This window comes from Pungitius pungitius, chromosome 2, assembly GCF_949316345.1.
Source record: "Pungitius pungitius chromosome 2, fPunPun2.1, whole genome shotgun sequence".
NCBI lineage: Eukaryota > Metazoa > Chordata > Actinopteri > Perciformes > Gasterosteidae > Pungitius > Pungitius pungitius.
Window position 1 is genome coordinate 23,080,870 of NC_084901.1, and position 12,577 is coordinate 23,093,446.

The 12,577-nt window shown below is 44.8% G+C and overlaps 2 protein-coding genes and 1 pseudogene across 3 annotated transcripts in view; all 3 read right to left on the reverse strand.

Annotated features, from left to right (window-relative positions):
• LOC119210835 (protocadherin beta-15-like) overlaps positions 1-12,577 on the reverse strand; it is a 204,715-nt pseudogene that overhangs the window by 187,592 nt on the left and 4,546 nt on the right.
• The window catches only part of LOC134102928 (protocadherin beta-15-like), a 72,254-nt gene that overhangs the window by 16,929 nt on the left and 42,748 nt on the right, over positions 1-12,577 (reverse strand). The window lies entirely within an intron of this gene.
• LOC119210855 (protocadherin gamma-A11-like) lies at positions 9,037-11,865 on the reverse strand. Its single transcript, XM_037461333.2, has one exon. The coding sequence runs from the start codon at positions 11,419-11,421 to the stop codon at positions 9,037-9,039; it is 2,385 nt and encodes a 794-aa protein (XP_037317230.2). The 5' UTR covers positions 11,422-11,865.

Consider the following 12,577-nt stretch of genomic DNA (forward strand, 5'->3'; position numbering starts at 1 on the left):
TGGCGGACTTTTAATAAATGTTCTTTTATGTATTTCTTCATACGTGGCAGTGACGTAGTGCTCACTTATACAATCGTAATCGCTGCAATGGATATGGGATGCATTTTTGAACATTTTCAGAACAATATGTTTGCAAATGTGTGACGACTCAAGTGACGGAGGCAGACAACACCTGCCTGCCGGGGGGAAACAAACACGCACCCGTAGCCAAACCAGTAGGTTCAAAAACCAGTAGGCACGTAACACCGGGGGAAAACAAACACGCACCCGTAGCCAAACCAGTAGTTCAAAAACCAGTAGGCACGTAACACCGTCACTGAAAAATGGGTTCTCGTTTCAGACTTTACGAGCAAATACAGGATCCCTTTGAGATAAATTCTAAAGCCTCGCATTAAGACGTACATCCCTTTATGTAAGACTCTGCGCTACTTGCAGGTCGCTGTGTTGTGCCAGATCCTCAATAACGTTTACCCATGGCCACGAAGACTCATTTAACGTTACGTGGACTTTGAATGTCGCTTAATACCCAACTGAGATCGGCTTGTGCCGCTGTGAAAAAGGATCCTTCCACCGACGCTACTGCGGTTATTCCTGCATGTCCTGTCGGGTTTATGCGTCTGCACGCTCCGCTAAAGCCGCTGCCCCCCCCCCCCCACTACGATACAGCGGCTCATCTGCCTCTTCAAGCGCGTTCCTGGTTTTCAAAACTCCGCCAATCACTCCTAACAGCTTGTCCAAGGATCTCAGCATCATTAAATGAATTCAAAACTAGAAGAAGAGGCGTATGTGAGCGGCTGTACGCTCTCGTTTAACTTCCGCTTAGTTCATGTCCAACACAGTCTGTTAATGTACAAATGTCAGCTGTCTAACACGGAATCTTACAGACACAAACCACACTGATGACATGAAGAAGAGTTAAAGCCCCGTTATTATTGGACATGTTTACAATCCAAAGCCGAAGGTGTTTTGGGTGCTCGCTCCTTTAGCTTGACGCACGCTCCTGATCTTGAATCTAGAATCGATTGCTCTTCCTTAGTGTCCCGGATGCTGGTGTGCCAAGGTTGAATTTATTTGGGTTGAATATTGTAGCCTCCGCATATTGGTGTGCCAAGGTTGAATTTTTTGCGGTTGAATATTGTAGCCTCCATTTCGAATATTTCAACATTTTTTTTTTTTAGGTTGAATTTTTTTGCGGTGTTTTAATGTTGAAAAACATTCAGGTACATAATTTCAATGCATAAATATTCAGTGCTAGAAATTCAATCAACTTTTTATTTCAACCCCCGATGGCAGATTTACTTCCATACTAATTTAATTGCTTGTTCTGTTTATATTTTTATGCTTTGAAATTAGTAAATCTGAATTCACTAGCCCATCAGTAAAGATGTAACTTTGCTGTTTACCTGTCCCATAGTGGAATTTGCTAAATATAAACAGTTATGTGTTCTGCGGAGACTGGCGAAGACTTGTATTTTGCCTTTAGGTTGTTACAGCAGCAGCCAAAGGAAAAGCTGTCGGACTTTCTTAGGCGTCTGGAGTTGTCGTTGAGCAAGGTGGTTCGTCGTGAAGGTCTCCCTCCAGGCCGGGCCAACCGCGCTCGAGTGGAGCAGTTGCTGCGAGGTGCGGTCCACTCGGATATGATGCTGGTCCAGCTCAAGCTCAGGGAACGGAGAGAAGATCCGCCAACTTTCTTGGAACTCCTGAGTGATATTCGCAACGAGGAGGAATATGAGTCTTCAAGGATGAAGCTGAACACATCTATCCAGAGAGTTCATGCGAGGCCTGACCTCGACAGTAGACATGAAGATGTGGAACAGTTGAGGCCTGAAGTTCAAGAACTCAAGTCAATGTTCACTGCCATGAGGTCTCTATCTAGCCAAGCTGTAGCATATGGTAAAGAACATGAGTCACTAACCAAAGTGCTCGCCCCAGAGACTGGCAGTGAAGAGGAAGTAGCATCCCTGAGGAAACAAGTGAAGAACCTGCAAAAACAAATAGTAGGCCAACAGTCTGAATCCCCTGCAACAGCTCTAAGAGTAGAGCCATCAAGACAAACTTACAGTGAGACTAGAAGGCAACCATCTTTCGACTCGGATGTGAACTTTTGTTATCGCTGTGGTGAAAACGGCCATTTCTCTGCCAAATGTCATAATGCAGAGAATCAGGCCAAAGTGATCCAGAAGTTGATTCAATCTCTAAAGAAAGCTAAACAGGGTGAATCATCAGCTCAAGCAACAGGAGGCAGTCACACAGTGTGTTCAGCTAAGAAAAGTGAGATAATCACAGTGCAGAGAGACATTCCCCAGGGATTAATTGGCCCCTCTTCCATTGTACCAGTGAAGATAAATGGACATCCGTGCAACGCTCTCCTTGATAGCGGCTCCCAAGTCACAATAATCTTTGAGTCCTGGTACAAGCGTCATTTACCTGATGTCACAATCCAGCCAGTGTCCGGGTTGGCAATATGGGGGTTGAGCGAAAACAGTTACCCTTACCTGGGATATGTGGTGGTGGATATGGCGTTTCCAGAGAAGGTAACAGGCACCAAAGAGAACCTGTCAGTCTTGGCTCTGATTTGCCCAAGTCCCTCAAGTCCTGAGCAGACTCCTGTGATTTTAGGCACCAATGCTAACCTGTTCCAGAGACTCTCCAGACTGTGCAAAGAGACCACCGGAGTAGACATTGCCCAGACACTTGGCATTAAAGCAAGGGACCCAGTCATGCACCCCGACCAATCAACTGCTGAGGAAGAAGAGGAGGAGGTGGGATGTGTGAAGTGGATGGGTCCAGGCTCACTTACCTTACCTCCTGGGGGTGAGCGCTGTGTCATCTGTGAAGTGGAGTTGAAGCAGCCTCTGAATAAAGACATGCTGATGGTTGAAGCCTCACCCCTCACTCCGTTACCGGCTGGGGTGCTGCTGCAGCCCATGGTCATACAAAGTGCAGCAGTGAATGAGGGCCATTTTACTGTGCTGATCATGAATGAGTCTCGGAAGGATATAGTCATCCCAGTTGGAATCGTCCTAGGACAGCTGTGCCATGCCGATCCAGTAATTCCATCACCCAAGGCGGGAGCTGAGACCGTTCCAACCAAGTTAGATCCTGAGCTACTTCAGTTTGGTGACTCACCCATCCCCCCTGAATGGAAAGAGCGACTCCGTCAAAAGCTATGTGAGCGAGCAAATGTGTTCTCATTGCATGAGTGGGATGTCGGCCTGGCAAAGGACGTGGAGCACCACATCAGGATGACCGATCCAAAGCCATTCAGAGAACGTTCCAGGCGCCTCGCTCCAGCCGATATTGATGATGTCCGCAAGCACTTGCAGGAGTTGTTAAAGGCTGGAATCATTTCTGAGTCACGTGGCCAGTATGCATCACCAATTGTGATAGCCAGAAAGAAAAATGGGCGTATCAGAATGTGCATTGACTATAGGACCCTTAATAGGCGCACGGTTCCAGACCAGTACACCACCCTGCGCATAGATGATGCGTTGGATTGCTTAACTGGGAGCAAATGGTTTTCAGTCCTCGATCTGCGCAGCGGGTACTATCAGATTGCCATGGCAGACCAAGACAAAGAGAAAACCGCCTTCATTTGCCCCCTTGGATTTTTCCAATTTGACAGGATGCCCCAAGGCATAACAGGAGCGCCAGCGACGTTCCAAAGACTAATGGAGAAAGCGGTTGGCGATATGAATCTCCTGCAAGTGCTAGTATATTTAGACGATCTCATAGTCTTTGGACGCACTTGGAAGAGCACGAAGAGCGCCTGTTGCAGGTGTTAGACAGACTTGAAGAAGTAGGGCTAAAACTCTCCCTTGACAAGTGTCAATTTTGCCAGCCCAGGGTCAAGTATGTAGGCCACATTGTTTCAGCCGATGGTGTTGCTACTGTCCCTGAGAAGATTGAAGCAGTCACCAGGTGGCCAAAACCCACAGACCTTAAGTCCCTGCGATCCTTCTTGGGTTTCTGTGGTTATTACAGACGCTTCATAGCGAACTACTCCTCCATAGTTAGGCCCCTCACTGAACTGACTAGGGGCTATGCGCCGACTCAGCCAGGAAAGAAGCAGGTCCTGGACAAGAACAAGACCTACTTTAAAGTTTCAGAACCGTTCAAGGACAGATGGGACCAGTCCTGCACGGACGCTTTCAATCGCATCATTCAATGTTTGATTAATGCCCCCGTGTTGGCATTTGCCGATGCCAACAAGCCATATGTCTTACATACTGATGCCAGTTTCCAAGGGATTGGCGCCGTGCTTTACCAGGAACACCCAGAAGGGCTAAGGCCTGTCGCCTTTGCCAGCAGAAAGTTGAGCTCTCCAGAACAGCGATATCCAGTACACCAGTTGGAGTTCCTTGCACTGAAGTGGGCGGTAGTTGATAAATTCCACGACTACCTTTATGGAGCCAGGTTTACTGTACGCACCGACAATAACCCATTGACCTATGTGCTTACCACGGCCAAACTCAACGCGACTGGTCATCGTTGGCTTGCAGCTTTGGCCACCTATGATTTCGACATACAGTATCGGCCGGGTAAAGCGAACATAGATGCTGATTTGTTGTCCCGCAACATCCCTGAAAAGGTAGAGGATGGAGAATGGGATAGCATGGCCCAGAATGTGGTGAAGTCCATATGTCAGTGGGTGCAGGTGGAAGACACACCAGACACGTCCCTGAGATGTGTGGTGCAGTTAGAAGACACTTCAGCCGGTAGTCCAGACGTGTATGCCTTTCCGTCACAGTTACACTTGAGCTCACTGGAGCAACTGTCAAAATCAGAATTAGTGGCTGCTCAGAAAAGAGATCCAGTGGTTAGGCAGGTGATTGAGGCTGTGAAACGGGGAGTTTGGCCTAGTGGCAAAGACGTAAATCCAGAGATGAGGTTGATGAAGAGAGAAGTTGGCAGACTTGTGATGAGAGATGGACTTCTGCTCCGAGCGAGTAAGAAAGCTGCAGAGGAGACACTTCAGTTAGTGCTGCCGGCCCATCTCAGAGAAGTGGTGTTCCATTCCCTTCATGACGACATGGGTCACTTAGGAGTGGAACGACTGACTGACCTTCTAAGAGCAAGATTTTACTGGCCGAGGATGGCTCAAGATGCAGAGCAGTATGTCAGAAATTGTGGACTATGTCTCACTCGCAAAGCACCTGCCAAGAAAGCTGCTCCCCTACATCACATCACTAGCAGTGGTCCACTGGACCTGGTGTGTATTGACTTTTTGTCCATGGAACCCGATTCCAGAGGCATTAGTAACGTCTTGGTGGTGACAGACCATTATACCAGATATGCTCAAACATTCCCTGCGAGGAATCAGAAAGCCCTGACGGTAGCACAGATCCTGGTTGAAAAGTATTTTGTACACTATGGCTTACCTGCTAGGATTCATTCTGATCAGGGAAGAGATTTTGAGTCGAGACTGATCAAAGACATGCTGACAACCTTGGGCATACGGAAATCGCGAACGACTCCGTACCATCCACAAGGAGATCCACAGCCGGAGCGTTTCAACCGTACACTGCTCTCTATGTTGGCGACATTGGGGCACGAGAAGAAGAGATCCTGGAGTCAACATGTAGTCTCATTAGTGCATGCATACAACAGCACGAAGAGTGACGCAACTGGATACTCTCCTTACTACTTGATGTTTGGTAGGGAAGCGAGACTACCAGTAGATCTGTGTTTCAACACAACACAACCTGGGAGCCAGGAAAGAGAGCGTTACCAGTATGTTGAAAGCCTGAAGCGTGACCTGCAAAGAGCCTACGAACTGGCCAACCAAGCTGCCGACAAGACTCACTTGCGCAACAAGAGAGCCTATGACCAGAAGGTCAGTTTTCAGAACATCCAGGAAGGAGACCGGGTTCTTCTCAAGAATTTAGGACTCAAAGGGAAACACAAGCTGGTCGGCCGATGGAGTGCCATACTGCATGTGGTGGTAGGCAAGATGCCGAACTTACCTGTATTCCGTGTGAAACCTGAAGGGGGCCGAGGTGGAGTTAGGACCCTCCATCGAGATCACATCTTACCAATTGGGCCGTCAGTGAGGATCCCACCAGCTGAAGATTGTGAGGAAGTCCCTGCGAGACCGAGAACACGCTCAATCAATAAGAGACAAATACAACCAATAAGGAGTCACAGAGAAGAGGGCACAGAGACGTCCGATTCCTCGTCTGATGTGGAGGGTAACAGGTCCTGTAGACCATACCGGGAGTATCTGGAGAACCTACTAAAGAGGAGAGAAGAATATGATGGAGATTCGGAGAGCTCAGAGAACGAGGAGGCCAGAGAACTGACTCCTGACGGTGCCGCGGAGGAGCCTGAGGCGGACGGAGAAGAAGAAGAAGGGCCGGCACTGACCAACACAGACTCCTACAACTCTGAAACAGACCTGGAGGATGGGAGAAAAACTGTTGGTGCCCCAAAACAAAGACTGAGCTCTAAATCAAAAACCGACAGAGTACTTAGGTCACAGACCCGTGGGAAAAGAACAGTAAAACCAGTGTTGAGACTTACCTATGATGAACCTGGAAAAGCTAGTGAGCAACCACTAACAATTGCGCATAGAGGTATCATTATCAGGCTAGGGTAAAACTAGAGCATGTTTAGTTCCAAATGAGTATCCAGTTCTGATGGGCTCTTTCTCATACATAGTTAAAGGCTAAATAACATGTAATGTTAAGAGTGCCTGGTTTATGTCTATGAGGACATTTAGACATTTAGTAAGGGGAGGATGTAGCCCTATGGCCAATTGGGTTGTATCTTGGAATGATTGTATTTTATTTGTGTATTTGTTATTGTAGTTAATGTGGAGCATGTTTAAACATTGTATTAATTGAAGGGATAGTACTCCAATCAGAAAAGAGGGAGAGAAGAAGAAGAGGGACGAAAAAGAGGGAGAGAAGAAGAAGAAGGAAAAACACGAGAAAAGAGGAGAGAAGAAGAAGGGGATACGAGGAAGGATGACGGAGAATAACAAAACAGCGTAAAGTGAGATAGTAGAGGAATTAACGAGCGGAACGGCGAGTGACTCTCCACTAGAAAAGACAGCAATATCTGCACGATTTGCTCTACGTTTGTTTTGTTTTGTGTGACGGAACTCGGATAGAGATCCGCGCCGTTTATAGGACCGCCGCGGCAATAGCTAGTTGAGCCGGGCTTTAGCTTGGGAGATCCGGAACTGCCCGAGAGAGAGAGAGTATCCAACCCGGCAACTCTTTCAACCATCTGTTCGCGGAACAGGAGGGACCAACACTGCTGTGGACGTCTGCGACGACAGCCCCAATTCCGACTCGCCAACACCGTGAGGAGGACGAGTGAGTGTTTCCTGTTCGCTGGGCACTTTGGCGCGAAGTAGCCATTTTTTTCGGTAGGAGGCTTCCCCGCTCTCTCCCCTGCGCAACAGGCCTGCACCGTGCATTGGACAATTGATTGGGTACCCACGTTTGTTATATTTGTATTAGTTAGTTACCTGCCGGCTTAGATAAAAAATGGTTTGACAGAGGTCTAAAAGTTCGAAGCTACATTTAAAGTAAGTGACTGGACGCAGTCTAACAATCTATATGTTTGAGTGTTATTTTATGTGTATTTGTGAATCCCATTTCAAGTAAAGGGTTAAATGTATTCTCTTGTGTACGTGGTATGTCTTCCTAAATAATTGGTGTGATAAGGTGCTAAAATAATAGGGATAACAGAGTGTAGTAACCTAGTGTTAATTATATAAATTAAACAGTTAAGAATTCGGGCAGCGCACTCCTTTAACAAAGCCAGGACAGCTAGGGGGCGCTACACATCATTGCAAAAAACACAGCGAAAAAAGAAACAGATGTCACATTTTGAATGCAATGGAGGTTATTCATTGAAAATATGTGAAACATAAATAATCATTGCAGAAAAGTCTCTGGGAAAGACACGACACTGCTAAACATAAACAGACTCAAACTACATTGTTTCTTTTCACTCTGCGTTTTTGTTATGATTATTACCTATATATATGATTATTATTATTATTTCATGATGACTGTAAGAACAGAGAGCAGTAAGTAATACCTAAACCAAAACAGGAGGAAGCATGAAGTAACACCTGTTACATTTGAGTAGACTGGATTCAAATGGAAAGACGTACAGGTGATGCGATATGCCTGAACAAACAAGAGTGTATGGGCTTTCAGACTTTCAGATCCAACCCATTTACCTGTTAGGTATTATGAAATTGTTACTTTCCCCATAGTAATTGTACCACTAATGTCTACACGCTTTTATTTGTGTGGCAGACTCCTCAGTCAAAAGGCACGTGCACTTGTGTTGCAGTAAAAACAAAAGTAGATCATGACTGCCCTCAGACATAAGTGGCCCAAGATTGAAAGTCTTTGAAGTAAATGCATGAGAAGTAAGGTTGTTTTTTTTTGTTTCAAAAAACTTAAAGCAAACACAAAGATACGACTGTTTGTTAAAATGTGGGAAAATAGACTTGGTTATATTGATCCATTTATTATCCAGCTGATTATAAAAAGATGATGTTAACGACTTGAAAATATACTGACTGAAGAGCTGCATGCCCTGAGTTCTAGTCAGATAGGAAGTTTTTGATGCAGTTGAATAACGTTTTTTTTTTAAAGTCTTAAATAAGCTATATACTTTATCCTGAACAAATTAATGACAATACAACTAATTACATCTTCAAGGATAGTAAACTAAAATTAATTATTTCAAATCTCAGTATATTTAGAGAAAGGAAATACATTTTAAGCTGACTGAATAACAGTAAGACTAAACATAAGAGAAAGGGTCAAAATGAAAAAATATATATTTATGTTACAACTTAAATTAAAAAGGCTTGATGCAATATTGAAAAGAAAGACAGCGCTTTAGCAATTCAGCGATACGATGGCCATGACAAACACAAGGCATTATGACTAACCAATTGAATAAAGCCCTTTGATTTCAGGATGTACAAATGTAAGCCCCCAAAAATTAACGTGTTTGAGAATCATTTAGTATGATTTTACTGTTTTGGAAATAAAAACATATTCATACCTCTAAAGACTTCTCCGTTTTACCAAACACATCAGCGAAATCACTTGGACTTTTCCTCAGAGTATGGTCAGCAGGCAGAGTGTTGTCATTGTAAGATGACACGAACTTAAAGTCACTGGTTCTTGAACCTGTTGTCAGGTACGCGTCATAATTGTAAGTGCTGCGTAAAGTTCCTGTTCCGTCCACGTCTGCGTAATTAGGAGGGAGATACGCGCTGGGGATGGCAACTGCTCCATCAAACAACAGTCTGGGCTTTCTCCTGCGACAAAACCTCACACCGAGGATGATGATGATAAAGGTCAGAAAAAAGGTGGACACTGACACCAGCGCGATGATCAGATAAGAGGTCAGTTTGGAGTTCTTCTCGTCATAAGAAATATCCTTCAGTTCTGGCACCTCAGCCAAGTTATCAGAAATAAGTAAATACATGGAACAGGTGGCAGAGAGAGAGGGCTGTCCGTTATCTTTCACCGACACAATGAGGTTCTGCTTCATGCTGTCAGATTCAGAAATGTCCCGCTGAGTCCTGATCTCTCCGCTGTGGAGACCGATAGTGAAAAGTCCCGGATCAGTGGATTTGACTATATGATAGGACAGCCAGGCATTCTGTCCGGAGTCCGCGTCCACCGCGATCACTTTGGACACCAGAGACCCTCCGTGCGCAGCTTTGGGGACCAGCTCGGTCATAAAGGAGTTTCCCTCCGGGTTGGGGTACAGTATCTGAGGAGAGTTGTCGTTCACATCCGATACGAACACACTGACGGTCACGTTGCTGCTGAGCGGAGGAGACCCGTTGTCTCTGGCCATCACGTGGACTTTAAAGCTCCTGAACTGCTCATAATCAAACGACCTCACAGCGTGGACCACCCCCGTGTCTCCGTTAACAGACAGATAGGAGGACACCGGGGCTCCGTTCACCTCACCGGGTAACAGAGAATAAATAACGGTACCGTTTTGTCTCCAGTCGGGGTCTCGAGCGGTAACGGAACATAAAGTGGAGCCAGCTTTGTTATTTTCAGTCACATAAGCGCTGTAGGATTGTTCCTCAAACACAGGTGGGTTGTCGTTGATGTCTGCTACAGACAACTGAACAGTTTTAGAGGAGGACAGAGGTGGAGAGCCCTCATCAGTGGCAGTGATTGTAATGTTGTAATCTGACGCTAGTTCACGGTCCAGTTGTCCTGTGGTCACCAGAGAATAATATTTTTTGAGAGAAGGAACCAATTTAAAAGGGACATTTTGATGAATGGAGCAGCGGACCTGTCTGTTAGCCTCGGAGTCTCTATCCTGCACGTTAACGATGCCCACCTCAGTACCAGGTGCCGTATCCTCTGGAATGGGATTCGTTAGTGATTTCAAACTAACTACAGGGGTGTTGTCATTCACATCAGTAATAGCAAGTACTACATTCGCATAAGACGACAGCCCTAATCCATCTTTTGCTTTGACGCGTATTTCAAATGATCTCGTAGTTTCATAATCAACAATCCCAATTACTCGAATCTTACCGACATTACGATCTATACTAAATACCTTCTTTACGTCATCACCAACGTGTCCAAAGTCATAAGTGACATCACCATTTAACCCCTTGTCTGCGTCACTAGCACTCACTGTGACCACTACAGTACCAGGAGGAGAGTTTTCAGGCAGACTGGCTTTATAAACGGCCTGACTAAACACTGGGGCGTTATCATTAGCATCCAGTACAGTGACGTGTATGACGACAGTACCTGATCTCTGAGGAGAACCTCCATCTAAAGCTGTGAGGAGCAAATCGATCGCGTGTTGTTTTTCACGATCAAGCTCTTTTTCAAGAACGATCTCTAATGTATTCCCATCTGCAGCCAAAATGAAATTAGCGTTATTTTTAAGGCTGTATTGCTGAACTGAATTCTGTCCTACATCCGTATCGCGCGCCTCTTCGATCACAAAACGAGCTCCCCTAACTGCCATTTCTGTAATTTCTATGTTAATCAAGTCTTCCTTAAATTGTGGGGAATTATCATTAACATCTTGGATGTGAAGATTTATCAAATGGAGCTCGAGAGGATTTTCCAGCACAAGCTCGTGTTTTAGGATGCACGAAGCCTTTTCTCCACAAAGCCCCTCTCGGTCAATCCTTTCGGCGACAATCAACTCTCCGTTATTCAAGTTTATGTCACAGTAACGCTTTTCAGTCCCATCCGCTTCCATGCGGGCTCTTCTGATGGACAGTGCACCCCTGTCGAGCCCAAGATCCTTGGCCACATTTCCAATAATTGATCCTCGTTTCATCTCTTCTGGAAAAGAATAGCTCAGGTCTCCATGAGCGACATGCGCAAAAAGCAGAACGAAATAGAAGCCACACGTCGGAAACGCGATCATTTTCGAAAACATATTCGATGGATTATCCAGAATAGGTGGAGGAATGAAGCCAAAAATAACGTTCAACCACACGGAAAGAAACACCAGGTCCAATATGTTTGTTCTTATCGTATCACAGGAGCAAGAATGAGGTTCCACGCCAAAGGAGAGTCATTCAACAACTTAAGGCTGGTGTATAGCGCCACCGTGAGTTTAAGTTTAACAAAAACATGTATGATAATGAATAAAAAGGGTGCGCTTCCAGTTGACTTTTTCCTGTGTAACAGTCATGTTTATCAGTAAAAAAAACTTAAACACCAAACCCGCACATGCAGTAGACCTTAAGGTTCAGACCATGAAACAGCAAAGCAACAACGTCAACAAATATGTCTGCGCGGATATACTTAAATGAATAGTCAGTATATGAATCAACTATGAACATTACGATATTTACAATCAAATGTATAAAATTGGTCGTTTTGTTGCAATGTCTATCCTGACCATTCTCTCCTTCTCTATGATGTCAAGTTAACATGCTCAAATGCAACCTTTACTGATATCAGAACGGTGGCTTCTCTCTCACTCTAATGTAATTGTTTGTTGTTCTGTTCATATTTTTCAGCTTCGAATTAGTAATACAAAATTCATCAAAGTTCTTTGAACTAAGATTTGCCAATCTATTAAGATGTAGGTTTGCTGGGCTCCTGTCCCATAGTGGATTTTGAAGAATAGAGGCAGTTATCTGAAATCATTAAAAGTTAAGTTCTGTTTTTTAGTTACAAATTTCAAATATTGTGGGGATGTAAGCGTGGATTTTGTTTCTTAGCTTGGATGATTAACCAGAATAAATTCATAGAACTATGCGGTTTTATCATCGCAACTCGGACTTCACAAAATTTTTGGAAATTATTGGATTACACCAACGGAAGATTGGTGTGACATAGATAAAAGTGTGGAAAAATAAAACAAAATGGTTCATAAGAGACCACTGCTGTTGACTATCAAGGGCCGAGAAATAACATTTTCCACTGTTTGGTTTTTGTTTGAGTGTTGAGGATTTATGATATGAGTGCAAAGCCATGTTAAATAGCTAACGTAATGACGTCACATTGAAACACGTGTGCCTGCGTGCACCTGGATGCTGATGTAAATGTCACATAATATAAAATAAGGGGCGCAGTGTGATTGA